This window comes from Gavia stellata, chromosome 21, assembly GCF_030936135.1.
Source record: "Gavia stellata isolate bGavSte3 chromosome 21, bGavSte3.hap2, whole genome shotgun sequence".
In the NCBI taxonomy this organism is placed as follows: Eukaryota; Metazoa; Chordata; class Aves; order Gaviiformes; family Gaviidae; genus Gavia; species Gavia stellata.
The window spans coordinates 16,610,147-16,628,544 of NC_082614.1; the positions used below are offsets into that span (position 1 = coordinate 16,610,147).

At 46.5% G+C, this 18,398-nt stretch overlaps 1 protein-coding gene across 1 annotated transcript in view; it reads right to left on the reverse strand.

Moving 5' to 3' along the window:
* The window catches only part of TTC28 (tetratricopeptide repeat domain 28), a 195,634-nt gene that overhangs the window by 4,277 nt on the left and 172,959 nt on the right, over window positions 1–18,398 (reverse strand). The window contains exons 15-23 of the mRNA XM_059827937.1: window positions 15,073–15,217; window positions 11,025–11,204; window positions 9,182–9,902; window positions 8,188–8,312; window positions 6,959–7,190; window positions 4,759–4,835; window positions 2,602–2,625; window positions 1,644–1,773; window positions 424–531 (exon numbers count right to left, since the gene is read on the reverse strand). Of these exons, the coding sequence (XP_059683920.1) occupies window positions 424–531; window positions 1,644–1,773; window positions 2,602–2,625; window positions 4,759–4,835; window positions 6,959–7,190; window positions 8,188–8,312; window positions 9,182–9,902; window positions 11,025–11,204; window positions 15,073–15,217 (1,742 nt within the window). The remainder of the gene's footprint in view (window positions 1–423; window positions 532–1,643; window positions 1,774–2,601; window positions 2,626–4,758; window positions 4,836–6,958; window positions 7,191–8,187; window positions 8,313–9,181; window positions 9,903–11,024; window positions 11,205–15,072; window positions 15,218–18,398) is intronic.

An 18,398-nucleotide genomic window follows, 5' to 3' on the forward strand; every position in this document is an offset into this window, starting at 1 on the left:
GATGAAATGCTAGAGAACATGCACTCAGACTCTATGCTACTTCAAAAAACCCAGCTACTACTTAGGTGAAAAAACCACACATGCACAGCCCAGGAAATGCACAGACAGGAACCTCAGTCCAGGTATCCTAGATGAAACTTGTCAATTCATTATCATTTTATATCTCAAAAACAAGGGTCAGTTATACATCCTCCAGTTGCTGGACTCTATTCCCAGCTTTGGCCTCAGCCAAGTCTCAGTGTTTGTTTCCCATATAAAAATAACATTTGCTGCAGCTGTTGTATGATGTATGGTCTGTATGACACGTGTGTGATGATGCATGTATGATCTCTGCAAAAGGTAGGAGTGTGAGATTTCAACAGAAGCCATTCTGATCAAATCATCAGATGATGTAGGAGCAAAAACTACTGTAAGTAGCTTTACCAAAAAGTGCCAGCAAGGATTGTAGAGCAAAGTGCATGGTCCTCCTATTAGCTTGTTTCCCAGTTTTCAGAATCACCTCCTCTTGGCCAACTTCACAAAGGTCAAAACCTGTAGCAGAATAGGGAGCAGAAAATCACACCTCACAGAGAGATTCAATGTCTTAAACAAGTGCGATCTCATTTAGAACACAAATAGAACAAAAAGATATGAGATCCTGCAGTGTCCTGGAATGATGACTCTTCATCTACAATGTACAGTTTGTAGGTTTGTTTTTATGACTATTTAGCACGCCTTCTCCAGCAAGTGTTGGGAGTCTTACAGAGTGTGAACACATGCACATAAACACATCACTCCTGTCCAAACTGACAGACAAAAAGCACTAGTCAGTACTTTTTTAGTTGCAAATTATTTGGAATTGTCAGACAATTATATACTAAACACATCTCAGGGGACAGTTTCCCACATGCCGCTACCATTCATCATTAATTCAAAGTTTTCTCACAGAAATGGGTCTGAAGAAGAGCACAGACCTTGGAATCTAGCGAATGAGGGCTGGGCTGCAGGAGGCATGACTGTGTGTGAGAAACAATGCTTGGCTTTTACGAGCTCCTCAAGTAGTCGTCTTTGATGTTTCTTTTTGCAGCGTTGCCTCTTCCCTGCAATGCCCTTTTATTAACTCCAAGCAAGGTCCAAGCTGAAATAAAATCTAGTTTGATATTTAGTTCTCATCTGTCTTTTCTGCAGGATGTCGACCATGGTACATACTATCACCCTGGTATGTCCTATCCTTGCCCAGTGAACAGGTTTCCCTACCAAAGGAATGATTGGTTCACTTCAGGTAGAAGGCCAGAAGCAAACTCAAAAGTATGTATTATGAAGAAGAGGGGAAGAGGATCCTGAAATAAAAACTGGGGTTAAACCAACTTGGCACCACCAAGCTGCTGTCAACCTTGAAATCCATGTTCTGCTGGCTCAGGAGATGTTTTGGTGCATGAGAGAAAAATGCACCTTACCACTGGCCAACCAGCGAGCAAAAGAGCTCTGTGCATGTGAACTGGCAAAGACGTACTGAGCAGTCAGGGATCACATCCAGAGATGGAAAGACCAAACAGCACCCAGACAAACAAATCTAAAGCTGAGAGTCTCATCACTACTTCAAGCCACCATATGAGACACTAGCAATAGTTTTAGGAAGACAATGGAAAGAAGTGTTTTCCTACCTAGAGCTGCCAGAAACTCATGACAGCCAGGTAGCCTCCAGAGTTGGACACTGATGGAAACCTGGATTGGTGCAGAGGAGAAATCTTGCTCCTTCTCGCCTGCCTGAAGTTGAACCAGGACTTGATGCAGCTGAAGATAACAATACAAACATTAGCCATTCCTTAACAAATCACATCACTGCTTTTCCGACAGTCACAGCTAAAGAAATGCACTGCAAACATCCCTTTCCCTGTACACCCATATATTCAGCTGCTGCTCCTGAGCAGAACAGTGAGATGAAAAGGTCTGGGCAGAGGGACAGTCCAGGGACAGCAACAATGGACAAACTTGAACAGCAGCAAAGGTAGGGACCGAACAGGGCTGAGGGTTGGGGGGTGTGGCCAGTGGAAATTGAGTAAGAAGGAAGCACAGCAGGAAAATCTGAGAAATGAAAGAAAAGGAAAGAGATTACTTTGGGGCTGCTCACAGAAACATACTGCAGCCCATTCCATGATTGGCCCATACTCCTTATGCAAATCCCAAGAAACTCATTCTCAGCATTTAACTGGGCAGAACGAGTCATATGAAACCATGGAAGACTTTCCTAATACCTCCATGGCCTCCAGGAAAGAAGTTTCTCAACTATGCCCAAGGGACGGGAGTAGCAAAGTAGAGAAGAAATGTGTTTACGAAGATCTGACACAAATTCAGATGCCAGGATCCCACGTAATTCAAAAACAGCCAGGGCAGGACGGATGGAAAGTCATTAATCAGGGACCAGCTAACCTCAGGACCACCCATCTCTTACAACCCACAAAAGGTTACACAGTCTTTTTTCCACAGTTGCACTATGGAGTAAATTCCAGGCCTGAAAGCAGCTTGAAGACGCTGCTCTGCAGTGCAGGGAAATAGGTCTGCAGTGACCAAGGCATTTTATCCTGCACAGCAGTGTCATTCCCCAGTGCATGTAATACTCACCATTCCCACCATATTTTTAACAGCCTTCGGGCAGCAGATAACAAGAAAGGGAAAGACAGGAGAAAAGAAAGAAAGAATACAGGTTATTCTGTGCCACAAAATGCCTGAGAGAGGAACCCTGCAGTGACACATCCACATGCAAACCAGCATCCTGACTGCAAGATGCTCTATCCAGAGAAAGAGGGGAGCAATGGAAATGGCTTGAGCTGTGAATCAGGAGTCTGACAGCGTGCGAACACGCAGCTGGAATCTGGGAGTGCCCAGCTCATTACAATCAACTCAGACACTTAGCAGGCAGATAGATACTCAGGCCAACCCACATTCTGGCAGAAGGCTGAACATAAAATAAGCCCTTCTCTTGTTTTCCCTGGGATACGTATTGGCACTTAATGCAGTCAGCAATCCCTAACTTTTCCTTGCACCTGTGGTAGTACTGAAGTTCTCTCTTTTGTGGTTCCCGCCTTCTCTTTTGCACTAAAAATAAGCATTTTCTATCCAGAGCAAAAGATCAGGCTCCCTGCCTTGCTGCTTCACTAATGCCAAAAGCACCTGTTCCCTCATGATGCCTATCACCCATACAGGAAAGACAGTAAGCAACACCCACTGACTGAACTGTCAGTCATTACACCCCAGTTTTGAACAAAGTCTTCTCTCCTTTGGGACAGGCAGAGCCTTAGCTGCTCACCAACTGAACTGCTGAGAGGAGGGAGGGGAAAAAAGAAAGTAACCACAGAGGAAGGGAGAGCTAAGTCGAAAAACCCTAACTTGTAACTGGATAGACTTGTGCAAAAGGAAATTCTGCCTGGGGTTTGGCCTATAGAAGAACATTTGCAAAAACAATGCAATACCCCTGCCAATATTTATTGCATGGGGCAGCTGAGGAAATGGTGAGTGCATCTTTTGTTAGTTGTGTACAGCCATCTGAATATTTTTCTTTGGGTGACTTAATTATCTGAGGCAAGAAGACAATTGTGAAGTAATCTCATGGACACTGTAACACATTCCGATCTATCGGAATGTTGTCTTCTACTCATCACATCTCTTCTACTCCAGGCCTCCCTCTGGTGGCAATGAGGAAAAAATAACCCTGCTATTCAGCCACAGAAGTCTCGGACACTGACAGAAGAGTCAAGGCAAGAAAGCAAAATGCCATAAAGGACAAGCCATTAGAAATACCTCATGCGCTACTGTAGATCATAACAAGAAACCCTTTCCTTGAAGCAGACTCAGTCTAATGGATAGACAAAGGAGGCTTCTTAGTGGGTAACAGCAAAGCTGGGGCTGTTATTTTGCATTTTGTGCAGAGACACTCAACATGACAGAGTGAAGGGAAGCCCACTGAAGCTACATGGAGATAATCTCAGCTACCCACCATGGTACTTCCCTAGAACACTTCTGTGTGGGGAAAGGGGAAAAGAAAGTGAACTATATGCCCATTCACTATGTGCGGTGTGTTCATTTACTAAAGCAGGCAAATAATCAAGATAAACTTCATTAGAGGAGCAATCAGGACAGTAAGAAACATGTAATGGAAAGCCAGCCAGGCTGGTGGCGCAGAGGAAGGTTAGGTTAGGTTAGGCATGCTAGAAAGACTGGGGAGAGGGAGGAATGTGAAGGAGATTGGGGGGAGCAGGGAGGAGTCCCATAGCCACAGGTGGCACTGCCTTTCTCTTAAAGACCGTGAATCCTTTCAGCAGAGCTATGAGCACGCACACCAGGAGAAGCATAGGCTCAGTGAGTTTTCTGACAGACCTTGCATTGTCCAAAGTCAACTATACCTTGGGACTTTGGTGATTACAGTGGACGAAGACCAGCCAACATGGGCCCTAGACAGGATGGCCAAATAGCAATTAGTGGTTCTGCCACTCATTTCCCATATTTTGCTTCCCCCTCACTGCAGTAGGTATCGTATTTTCACTTCTGTCACTGAACGGGGAGACCCAAGGCCATGCAGCTCAGTAACATACCTGCATTTTTCTCTTCTGGACACACACTTTCATTCACACAAACAGGCAAGTTTAGCATTTCAATCCTGAAGTCTCCTAGCAAGCTCTGGGTTGATAAACCAGGGCATAAACCATTCTGTGCATTTCTGAATTTACTGACCTGGGAAGAACCATTTGGAAAGTGGTACTGCAGGAAAACCTCCCAACTCACCCTGTTGATAAGCTGTTCTCCTGTTTCTGAAGCTGTGATAAGTTTACAAAGTGCCTGAAGTGCAGGGTTAGGCAAACCTGAAAAACATCAGCAGAAACAGGGATTGTTCAGTATCTGTTTCTTGACTGCTAGAAATGCAACAACCTGAACAGAACACAAAACTCAGCTAATTCCTAAAACCTCTCCTCCACATCACTAAGCAGTTCTGGAAGCAGGAGTAATTTCCAGAAGAAAGCAAAATGTTTTCCCACTTTGCATCCGATTATACATTTTCTGACTGAGAGCTGGGAGAAAGGAATAGTCACAGAATCACAGAATCACTACGGTTGGAAAAGACCTGTAAGATCATCAAGTCCAACCTGGAAAAAAAAAAAAACACCAACACCCACCACACAACAACAACAAGCCACAACCCACCCAACACCACACAGCACCATGTCCATCAAGCTACATCCCACAATGCCACATCCACACGCTCCTTGAATATCTCCAGGGAGGGTGACTCTACCACCTCCCTGGGCAGCCTATTCCAATGTTTCACTACTCTCTCAGTAAAGAACTTTTTCCTAATATCTAGCCTGAACCTCCCCTGGCGCAACTTGAGGCCATTTCCTCTAGTCCTGTCACTTGGGAGAAGAGACCAACACCCACCTCTCTGCAACCCCCTTTCAGGTAGTTGTAGAGAGCGATAAGGTCTCCCCTCAGCCTCCTCCTCTCCAGGCTAAACAACCCCAGCTCCCTCAGCCACTCCTCATAAGACTTGTGTTCCAGACCCCTCACCAGCTTCGTCGCCCTTCTCTGGACACGCTCCAGCACCTCAATGTCTTTCTTGTAGTGAGGGGCCCAAAACTGAACACAGGATTCGAGGTGCAGCATTACCAGAACCGAGTACAGAGGCATGATCACCTCCCTGCTCCTGCTGGCCACACCATTTCTGATACAAGCCAGGATGCCGTTGGCCTTCTTGGCCACCTGGGCACACTGCTGGCTCATATTCAGCTGGCTGTCAATCAACACCCCCAGGTCCTTTTCTGCGGGGGAGCTTTCCAGCCACTCTTCCCCAAGCCTGTAGCGTTGCCTGGGGTTGTTGTGGCCGAAGTGTAGAACCCGGCACTTGGCCTTATTGAACTTCATCCGGTTGGCCTCAGCCCATCGATCCAGCCTGTCCAAATCCCTCTGCAGAGCCCTCCTACCCTCAAGCAGATCAACACTCCCTCCCAACTTGGTGTCGTCTGCAAACTTGCTGAGGGAGCACTCTATCCCCTCATCCAGATCATCAATAAAGACATTAAACAAGACCGGTCCCAAAACCGAGCCCTGGGGGACTCCGCTTGTGACCGGCCGCCAGCTGGATTTCACCCCATTCACTACAACTCTCTGGGCTCGGCCATCCAGCCAGTTTTTTACCCAGCGAAGAGTGTACCTGTCTAAAGCACGGGCCGCCAGCTTCTCCAGGAGAATACTGTGGGGAACAGTGTCAAAGGCTTTGCTGAAGTCCAGGTAGACTACATCAACAGCCTTTCCCTCATCCACTAGGCAAGTCACCTGGTCATAGAAGGAGATCAGGTTGGTCAAGCAGGACCTGCCTTTCATGAACCCGTGCTGGCTTGGCCTGATCCCTTGGTTATCCTGCACGTGTCCCGTGAGCGCCCTCAAGATGAGCCTCTCCATAACCTTCCCCGGCACCGAGGTCAGGCTGACAGGCCTGTAGTTCCCCGGATCCTCCTTCCGACCCTTCTTGTAGATGGGCGTCACGTTGGCAAGCCTCCAGTCATCCGGGACCTCCCCCGTTGACCAGGACTGTTGATAAATGATGGAGAGCGGCTTGGCAAGCTCCTCCGCCAGCTCCCTCAGCACCTTTGGGTGGATGCCATCAGGCCCCATAGACTTATGAGTGTCCAGGTGGCATAGCAGGTCGTTAACTGCTTCCTCCTGGATCATGGGGAGCCTATTTTGCTCTCCAAAAAAAAGGCGCAGGTCATATCATGCTTCTCAGATACTGGACCCACTAATAAATGATTCCCATCTACGACAAAATTTTCATAAACATTTACCTCTAGAACCTCTATCCTGTTAAACACTTTTATTTAATTGATGTAAAACATCACCATTTTACAGGCTTGCACCAAAGAAAGGCAGGGAAAGGTCAATGTCTCCTTGAACAGATGAAGACAGAGCCCATAGCTGGCCTACTTCTTACCTAGGAGGGACTGTATGGTGGTGCTGCACTGCTGTAGCCGGTCACCAGGGTCAGAGGTTGGGAAGAACACTGCTGCTGGGAGGCCACTGGCTGGAGGGTCCAACCGAAATCCTACCGCAGTGAGTAGTGCCTGCCAGCCTGGAATGCCACCAACTTTATTCTCCACACTTTGTTGGGAGGTGTACATGGAGTTGTGCTGCCCATTCTGGATTCGCTGCAATGATTTCTCCACCTTTGGGGAAAATACAGCATTAGCTTATTTTATAAGAGATTTTTACTAACCGCCTCTTTTTACACAGTGAAGAGGCAGGAACAGCAGGTTGAGAGACAGCAAACCCAGTGTTCAACCTGGCCCGTCTTACACAGAAGGATGTTAGTGCCCTTAAAAAGAGAGGCTCCAGTAACTCAGCACTCACAGCTGTAAAATCACTGTGATGTCAATATTCTCTGGGATGCTGGGGAGAGTAATGCCACAGGAAACTAAGTACCAGTTTGATTGTGATAGTTTCCTATAAGCCTCACAGCTGCATTTCTCCCCAAAAGACAACTCACATTCAGGTTCCAGTCTCTCGCGTACACTGCTTATTACCAGGCAAGAGTCTACAGCTATATGATAAACAGTAAAGAGAGATGTGTGTTCACAAAACCCAGCAACTGGGATGACTAGCTATATTCACAAGCTTCCATCATCCTATGGATACTCCACATTCCTGTGGAACCGCAGAAGACACATCGGAAAGAAAAGTATTAAAAGTCGTGAGAGATTATTCTATCTGGCAGTTTGGCTTCAGTCCTGCTGCTCCCCACAACAGGCTACTGGCACATATGGGGACAAAAGTGCCTCTTCTCTTCCAAGTATGCAGAGCAGTCACTGTGCTCTGCATCTCCATGACTGCAATGTTCATAGCTATTTTCTTGTAGAAACAATTAACCCCAATTATTATCTCATTTTTAAAGCAGAGACCCAATTCAACAGCTAAGGGAGGATTACTTTGCCTCTTTTTGCTCTGGTGTCCCAGTGTTTTCACACTGACCCAAGAGACTACCTTATGGTAAGGGAGTAAGGTTGAAGGTATATATTCAAGTGCGAGTGGCTACAGATCAGGGTATTTCTCTTCCCATTCATCATTTACAGATGCGTACCCACAGGTAACATTATCTCACAGCTACATGGGCTGCAATGCCCCTCCCTGTGCCTTCTGGGTGTGGTACTGTTTCCTTTCTCTTACCAGATGTAGCAGGACACGCAAAGCATCTCGTGCCCTTTCAGGGTGCTGCAGAATCTCAGTCAGGGCCTGTCCTACTAGCGAAGAAGGGCTGTTCAGCTTCATATCACTCCCAATAAGCATGAAGCCTGCAGAATTCAGAATAAGAGACGCTCAATCTCTTTTCGTTACAGAAAATGTTCAAAACAGAAGCAGATATCCTCTGCCCTCTTGGACTAATGGAATGATGGTTTACTGCGCCCTGCAGAGTCATATTCTTTTCCCAGAGCAGCTGCTCACTCCCTGCCCGGTCCCATAGACTGAACTTCCAGAAAGCTTCTAGATACTTCTTACTGTCCCTCCTCTATTAAATTAACAGTGTTTTCCTGTTCAAGCAAGTGGGAAAACGCTGTACTGCAGCTAAACTTGTCCTAGCATTCTCCATGTCTCCTTTATAGCAGTGGAAATCAATAGATGCTAAATAGTGCTTGCAGAAACAGAACTCAGAAAATGGAGACCTTTCCCTGTCTCAGTTAGAAACCTGTCTTGGCTTATGCACCATCTAAATGCTAGATTCTCCAAATGTCAGCACAAGTAGCTCTGCCTGCCCCTTCTCATCCATTGCAGCGAGGTATGCAGCTGCCCATCCTTCCTCTGGTGCTCTATCCAAGACACTATCAAGAGTTAAAGGTGAAAGTCAGGGATTGTGTGTAATGAACTTGCTTACATACCATGGAAGGGGCAGTACTAAGACAGCCTCAGTAGCTGGAAGTCTCTACTTGGTGGTGATGCCAAGCACCCATATCCATGCTCATTCTTTTTTGCCTAGGAAGCAGTCACTTTTTTTTTTTTTTTTTTAAATGCTCTTTCCTTTGAGACAGAAAAATCTTGGAAGGAAAATAAAATACAAACTGAACTGTGGACTTCCTAGAAAAGCACTTCCTAGAAACTTCCTAAGCACTTCCTGAGCACTTCCTAGAAACCCCATCTTGTTTGTCAAAAAGCAAATTCTTCCTACCTGCCCAGTTGGACGGATGGGAGAACTGCTTGCTGCTCTGTACAGTTTTCATCGCTTCTCCAAGGGCTGCACTGGCTTTCATCCCATTTAAGAGGGAGGAATAGAAGGCATGCACAAACATTTTGGAAGCAGCCACAGGAACAGGCCAGAGTGACACTAGGACACACTGAGCCCCAGCAGCTAGGAATGCTCTTGTCAAGCCAATTACTCCATCAGCAGTGACTTTGCTGCTGGATTCCTGGTAAGAGCCAAGAACCACTAATTTGACAGGAAGCCGCAGATCCAGGACATCAGCTGCTGTAAGCAGAAACTCCTGAAGAGGAGGGCAGTCTGAGATGCTCTCCACATCACTGGCATCATCCTGCATCCGAAGGGATTCTGGGATTGTGTAGGGGTTCCCAAAAGAACTCTTGCTGCTAGCTGGATTGCTGTCAGTGTTGGGTGTCAGGACCAAAGCAGCCAGTTTCCAGGAGACATGGGTTGCAAAATGTACACATTCTGCCTGAGTGAGGGCACTCATGACCCTCTCTTTTGTTGCTGCACTGCCAACTAAGGGCTGGCAGCCAAGTAACTCAGATACCATATATGCTTCCTCTTCTGCAGAGGGCATAGGTCCCCATAGCCACCTGTCCATAACTGCTGAAGGCAGCTTGGGATTTCCTATGACAGCTGCCATTGAGGTAGAACTGGAGTAAACAGGAGTATTCTTCCTCACATGGGACTACAGAGAGAAAGAGAAAGAGAAAAAGGGGTTCAAAGATCTGTTTGTTATGGTGCTGGTAATAAAAAATCCTGTCTCTTTGGCTCTAAACAGAAGCCTCGTTGTCATAGTAACAAAAAACTTTGCGTTTCTTTAGTTTCTTCCATTTAACTATTCCAAGGAACATCTCCACTTGAGTCCAGTCAGGATTTCTATCCCCACGTCTTGGGTGAACAGATAGATAAGAATAGAAAGCAACAGACTTAGCCTAGGTCCCTTTGAGAGCTGTAGCAGAGCTAAAAGCATGAAGAGGATGCCAGCTTCCCACCTTACGGGAAGACTACTTGTAATCACTCACTTACTGGTTTCTTGCACCTGTATTTCAAGGGTCAGTATTCACCACTGCCAGCGGCATGGTGCTGCATGCAACTGATTACTGGGGCCTGACACTGAACAGAAAAGCCTAATCCCCACATCAGTAATGCTGACAAGGTTTAGACCCTTTTGCTGTTCCAGTGACTGTGTTTAACCCAGTGCAAGCCAAGATATGCAGCAGAACACTGCTCAGCAAGAGCAGATGTGACTTAGGGCATTCTCCCTGGAGACCTGGGCCTTAGAAATGCTGATGCCAAACATCAGCATGAAGATACTTCTGCAGGATTTGCCTGTGGTATTTGCTTTGCCTTATAGCTTCAGTGTCAAAAGACATTACTGGCCTTCTCCACACAGAAAACTAAAATGTAGCTAAACATACCAGGAACATGACAGGACAGTCAGCTTGCCAAGGAAGCTCAGTATTGATCACAAACACCTACATTTCTGCAGTGTGTCATGTAGTTCCACACCCCAGGACATGCTATCCTTTAGGTGAGGATATCCAAATGATCCATTCCCCTTGTCCTTTCTGGCATGCCTGGCACTGTGATTTTGTGCTGCAGGAACTATATCAGAATCTACTTCACAACTGTTGTGCTCAACATGCTCATCAGAACTGGGAGTGACTCAGGAAAGTGGTACATTTGTGGTTTCTATTCTTGCATCTGGAATAGCAGGACAGAGCTGTTGCTATTCTAGCATGTGTAGGAACCTGCACCCCACAGGAGAGGTTCTATGAGAAAGAGGTTTTATAAGGCAATGTCAGACCTTGGAGCTGGGATTCAGTGACTGGATGGATGGCACTGCAATGAGGCTGAAGCGCTCATAGAGGTACTCATTGGAGGAACTGCCCTTCAGGAGAGCAAAAGGAATGAGGTACAGTTCTCCCTCCAGAACCAGGATCAGCTGGCGGTGGCGGCCAACAGGCCCACTGGAATGCATCAAACCCTGAAAAGAAAAGAGAGAGAATCAGTTTGGCCCTTTCACTCCCTCAGTGCCCCAGCCTGCACTTCCCAAGCATCCGGCTCTAGTCTGACCCCACGTCAGGCTTGGAAATATCCACATCAGAATTACACTCCGTGTACACACAGATGTGGTGACGGGTGAATGCACATTGGCATTGGACAGATCTATACAGGTAGACTGTTGCTCAACTGTGCACAAACAATCCCACTGGGAGGAACAAGCCTTGAGCGCACTGACACGCTGCACAGATCTCGGCCTTCACACCAGCCTCAGCAAGCACACTGGGGTCCAGCCCCACCACAGTACAGCAGCTCATTCTGCCCCAGCGTAAAGTCTTTGTTAACCCCAACCACCTATGTCTTGTCAATATTATTATCACCTTATCCTTTGAAAGAGAATATTCTTTCCGATATTGAATTTCAAAATAGGAATTTCTGATATAAAAGCAAACGATCTACAGACAGATTGTGTGTATGACCTGCTCTTCAAGAGACTTGACACTGTAATCAACCCAGAGGCACAAACAGGTTTAAACAGAAAGTATCGTATGGATGGAGAAGCGAGGCAGAGAGATTAATAAACAGGGAACACACAGCTGGGCACAAAAAGTGGCAACTGCTCCTGGTCCCATGTAACCATGGGAATTTCACTCTTATTTATCTAGTATATTGTAAAAATAATTAGTTATCATGCCAGGAAAGACTAACTTCAAAGCACTGAAATTTGCTCCAGCTTAAACACTTGCAGCACACACAAAAAAGGTCTAAAGGACTCTTATGCAAAATGGCAGTAAATTTCTAAGCAATTCTACACCTTTAAGCTAGAGTAGCAGCCATAGCTGGGCCTGGCAAACAAACCATTCATTTGAAGATGAAACTTTTAGCACAAGCTTGGATGAGACCAAGTCCTCAACCTGACATAGTTTTGGTGATAACCAGTTCAACTAGTGTTGTTCTATTTCTGTCTAGATTGCTTGATGCTCCCAAAGGCGAGGTAACTTTGCAGTGTTCACTGCAGGACCGAGACAAGGATCTAGTATGCAGGACTAGATCCTTGTTCTCTAGATTCTCAATTATTTTGAGAATTTTCATTTTAAGCCATTTTAATTGCCATCAGATGTAGCAAACATCTGTTCTGACAGGAGAAAACCAGCTATTTAGGCTGCTCAGCAAATGAAGACAGAACTGCCTGACTCATTCCAAGTGGATTTCTGAACTACCAATGCTTCCAAACATTACCTCTTCCTGATGCTTCAATAGAACAGCAGAAAAGGAAGTTTATTTTTCAAACACATGGCTTACATTTCACAAATAATAACCACCAAAACCTCTGAGGTGCTAGCTAGATACATTCTTCTTGGAAGAAATAAGATTCATGTTCTACCTCTTTTCTGTTATTTATCAATCATTACTCCCTTTAACAACCCTGCTTTACAGCACACTTATTTCATTGAGTCCCCATTTAACAGGGGAGAGAAGAATCTTCCTTCTTTTGCTGCCAACAGTGAACTACTACTATGAAATGTCTAATGGAAACACAGACTTTTGAAACAAGGCGGGTGCAGAAGTAATGTCAGAAAATCCCGAAGTGCGGACATGTCGGATATTCAGACGGTGCAATAGAAAAGAAAGGGATATTGTGCATTTTGAGGGTGAATATTAGTACTTGTGCGAAGTTTTATATATAGAGCTCAGACAAACGCACCCTGGTCCTAACACACAATTCTCCCTTTCCACCTTGCTCAGGGTCTGTCTGGAGCAGACTTCCAGACTGCACTGTGATGCACTGACAGGTGATGATTAATTTGAGATACACTGACCCCATCTCACTAGCAATCAAAGAAAAACAGGAATTTGCAGTCAGTCTCAAGCTTTAGTTCTCAGGCAGCAGCAAAGACGAATGAACATTACTAAAGAAATAGAAAAATCAGTCTGGCAGTCTCCTCTAAAGAGAGGCTATAGCAAGTCAGAAATACCAAAAAACGGGTCAGCTATGAGGGAGAATGTCAAACAGTAGAAAGTTGAAGACAGACAGCGAGATGCTTCTAAAGGCTTCTTGCCATTTGAAGTGGGAACAAAACTGCTGAAGGATAAGAAAATTTTCATTTAAAAGGAATTAAAAATAGTTGCTGACCTCTTGCTGTTTCTCCTGTTCTCCTTACAGCTTTGGAGCTCACTCTGCCCCACAGACTGGAGACAGAGATGCAGGGCGGTCGCTGACACACAGCAGCCTTGGGAGCCTTCCTGCAAACCACCTCTGCTCTGTCCTGACACGGTGTTTACAACATCAGCAGCCCCAAGGGAAGCCTCCCCGGATCTCACTGCCTGGGGTGAACCAGCACGTGTGCTCTGCAGCTAAATTTACCAGCCTCCGTTCAGCCGTGCCTCTTTCTGCAGAGCCCGAGTTGACAAGCAGCAGCTTCCCACCAGGGCAGTGGCTGCTTTCCAGAAATGTTTTTGGGTTTCCAGAAGTGTTTTTGGGTTGGTTTGTTTGTTTGTTTGTTTAATACATATTCCATTTTACTTACTGCTCCAGGAGCTTCAGCTGTCAGGAACACAATTGGAGCATCTGAGCCATAGTGACCTGTGCCTAGCAGAATGACTGACCTATTTACACTAGGTGTAGGCCAGAGTTAAACTCCTAGGTGAAGCTTTCTCAAGAATGTTATAGAAGATGCAGAGAAAACCCATAAGCAGGCCTGACCTCCTCGCCCCACAGAGGATGCACATGCCGCCTCCGGAGCAGAAGGCCCCGTTCTCCCAAGATTCACGGCGTGACTGCAGGATGGCAGGCTGACAGAGCTAACAAGGGCTCAGGCTCACAAAGGTTACACCTCCTCAATAGAGATGGTGTCTGCAGACAAGATTGAAGCATCCAAACAGCCTTTAGAGTAACCCAAGGTAGAGCTGCTTTTTGCTCTCACATGACGGAATTGCGACATTTTGATCTGTTTGTTCAGCTGGATACAAATTGAGAAAAGGCTAATTCTTGACTGAGTGACTTCACCTCTTCTAGCTAGAGATACTGTGCAACAGAGATAGGACTTTTTAATTTATCCTGCCATCGCTCCGTAAGACTGGAACCAGGGGCTGCACTGCTGCTCCTGGCCTCCTGCATGCGCCAGCCAGGGCTGCCGTAGGACACTGTGCCATGCAGCTTCTCTTTGCTTTTGCATTCACCCCGTGATCCACCAGCATGGGATGATGCTGGGGCCTGCGTCCTCCAGCCATGCATTGGCAGGTGCACCCTGTTGCAGCACTGTCACGCACAGAGCAGGGCCCTGAATGGGCCAAGTGCTGGGACACCAGCAGTGACCTAAGGGGGCTACCAAGCACCTGACCAGCCCCAGCAGCAGCTCCCTCCCGCTGCTGCTGGCACCTGCCAGTAGCACACCCATCTCCTCGCAAAAGCACCAACCCCTGGGATGGAGAGAGAGCAAGGCCCAGCTTGTCTGGCTGCAGCTGGCTGCCAGCACGGCACTGCATGGCAGGAGGAGGTGCAGGGTGGGCCAGTGGTGCTGCTGGGCTCCCAGTACTGCTTTTTCTATCTCCCTGACCTGTTTGTACCTAGACAGAGCTGCTGAGTTTGCCAAGTAGAATTAGTGAATTAAGGACACACTTCCTGCTTAGGTTCGTCAAAAGTGTTACACTTTGACAGCTGACTGGAAGTGGTATCAACAGCAACGTCCCTTGTTTCCACCTCCCAACACACTCAGTCTCATGATCTGGGAAGACCAAGTGAAAACCACCATGCTTCAGATACAATCCCCAAGCTGCCTGTTCTTGCTTTCCCACATTGACAGGGGATTTTAGTAAGTGAATCTCTGCATTTGTCAGTGCCAAAGGCTTACTCCTTCCATAGGTCCTATCAATAAGTCGTAGAGCGCACGGAGTGGGGGTTTGGTGAAGGAAGTCTGCCTCCTTGGAAGAGATGATGTTCCATCCTTAACAGGAGACACGGTACTGCTGAACAGACTGGTCATGCTCTGACAGCTCCTGTGGGCAAAAGGCAAGTGAGAGGTTAGTTGCAGAAATCTGAGGTCCACTACAGGTTGCCCTGACTTCATAACGCTGACGATGAGCCAGTCCCTGTCCATCCAGAGGACTCTGTTCTGCAAGATGCTTCATGGCAGGGCTTTATTCTCCCATTCAGCTTCACACCACAATGAACAATGACATTAACAGCAGGGTGAACCAGTTGCAGGCAGCATATTACATTGCTATGGAGTTTCTCTGCAAACTCAAGTGCCTGAAGTGCTGTTCACAGTTTTTACTGCATATCTATGTAGAGCAGTTGTGTGCAGGCAAACATGAGACCTATGAACAATTGACTATAATCACAGGAAGATTTGGAATGGTACCAAAAGGAAATACGACAACAGGCAAACAACAAGACCTGAAGATTACGCCTGCACTTGCTGCCACTCCTCTGAACGGCTCCACGAAGTCAGATGGGAGAACTGACCTGGAGCCCATTTCTGACATTCCCACAGCCAGAGCTCTGCACGTGCTCTCCAGCCACCAAACACCGTCACTCTGAGGACACTGAGATGGCATGGCTACAAAAAGTTATTGCCCTGTTGAGGAAATGATGTTGCGCTATTCTGGTCTCACTAATCCAGCAGCTGTGCTCCCCAGAAAGGTTATCCTTGGCTTGGTGCCATTAACAACCATTATATATGAAAAGGATAATTTTCCAGAAAGTTTTAACAGGTGGGCCTTAAAGAAAAGGCAGGGAGGGAAATAAGACATTGAACAGTAATGGCAGTGCAAGGTCTGAAGTATAACCAGAGTCACCACTGGGGCTGTCCAGCAATGAACACAACAATCTCAAGCATAAAAGGCCACCCATAAGGCAAAACATGCCCCGCTGTCCTCAAGGTGCCAAATGCATTTGATGGAGGGTTCCACGCAATCCCAGTCCAGATCATACTCTGATGCTGCTGTGCAGAGAAAGGCTTCCTCCATTCTTGGTCTCTGTGAAGCACAGGGCTGTTTTGCCTCTCAGACACCTTCCAGTGCTATATGCCTTTGCCAATTTACACAACAGGAAAGCAGCCGTAGCTTCCTGATTCATGACCAAACTCACACACTTTGTCAGGATGCTAGTCTGCAATGTCCTTTTTTTAAGAATGTTTAGTCAGAAGAAATGCCTTGTTTCTGTTCCTTATTTTTACCTCTTGCCTGGCTTTATTCTTGGCTATCAACACAGAAAAGAAATACGAACAGAAAATATTTGCACATCCAAGAAATCAAAAGAAAACTCAGCATCCAACAGATATGTTAATCAATGAGATATATTAATAATTGATTGCGTATTTGCTATAGGCATATATATTCATATGTATGCATACATATGCGCCTATGGCAGACATACACACACACACACAGGCACAGTGTCTCTTCATACGACCAGATTAAGCCAACGTGCAGGAAAAGACAAGGAGAGCAAAAATATTGCACTCAAGTGCACTCTTCCTACCACTGACAAACCACAAGCCTCAGACATACCCCTGACCTTTTCTGACACATACCAACAGACAGATTCAGAAAATTTCTTTCTCCCCTCTCTTTCTCTCCTCGGTTGCTGCAACACATCTCCAGACCCAGCTCACATCACGTCTAAAATGTATTCTCTAAAGAAAAAATTATGGTACCACCCGTGCTCCCCACTAACAAGGAATTTACATCTTATGGGCCAACAGGAGTAATTTAAGAATGCAAACAGAAGCCTAGCGTCCAACTGCCCATGCTCTCTGATGCAGAGCTTCTGGTTAAAGTACGAGTTCACTGCTGCTACTCAGAGCTGCTGAAAACTTGACTAGGTGACTTGCACAATACCAAGTTCATTGTGGGATCAGCATGGACTCAGCACTGTTTGCTCCTCTATGGACCCCTCTGCCTAGCTTCACTGCAGCAGCTGACTGAGCCAAGTACACTTTGCAGTGCTCAGTTGTTTCCATACTTCATGCAGCACAGATTTTAAAATCAGATCAGGAAATAAAAACCGTGCTTTCCCAATCTCCCACATTTCTAGTGCCCTGAACCCCGTGCTCAAAGCACATCCCTGTAGTATATCCTGCCTGATACACCAGTCCAGAAGGGCAGGGATACCCCACTGCTTATCTAGGAACCAGTGAGCATGTAGAGATTTAGTCCAAGCACAGCAGCCCTAACCTTCCCAAGCAGCAGCTATTTGCCAGCAGGCGGCACTCGCCAGCCTCGCCTTCTGCATTAAGCAATTTTAACACACTAATTTATTGCAGGGAATAGGGGCTTGATTACTCTCATCAGCAGAGCCTCCTTCATCTTGGTTTCACAGCCAAGCAGCTCTAGATTTATTCCTTCACCACTCAGATTGCTTTTTATTAGAACAAAACCAAGGGAGTATCATAAATCTTTCACATCTCTTGCCTGTGTGTTTGTGTACACACAGAGTGAGAAAATCCATAGGGGGGGGATGGACAGAGATCTTTTGTAGCAGGCAGAGCAGACCAGGAGCCCTGGCCAGCCCCTTTCCTCCCAAACTAGTGCAAACAAACGGCTCTCCAGGTGGCTTGTCAGGCATCTGAGTCCAGGTGATTTCAATGTGACACAAGGGAGACTTTTGAATCTTTTGGCCAAATGGTCCTTCTACAGAGCGCCAGTGCTGGCTTCTGGGATGCTGCACTGATCATTTCTACCTTGCTCTTCCAATGTAGAGCGGTCCCCTGATTTCTAGAACAGTAATGTCTCTCATTTGGAAGCTCTGCAAAGACTCCGCAGTGCTGCTTATTTATAAACCTTTGTATAAGGCAGCCTGATGTGCAGCAAGCAGAGGAAACAGCACAAACTGGGACTCAGGACTGCCTGCATATATCCGCGTTAACTCTGCTTCCGCCCTTTGTCTTGGAGATGTAAGAACAAAGCAATGATCCCATGACAGCCTCAGAGAAAGGGGGAGAAAGCCCGTGTCATGCAAGCCTTGAGCTCAGACTGATTTGGCCTACACCCAGCCTCACAGGGCCTGGCTCTGCCTGCAGAGGATGAACGTGGCTGGGCCCAGACAGGAAGGAGGGGTTCATACTGCAATCAGCACAGAGCTGCTCTTGCCTTGGCACTCGTTAGGACTCTGGACAAGTCAAATATTAATGACCAAGTACAGCCATTCTGGAGGGCTGGGAGTCAGACTTACTGC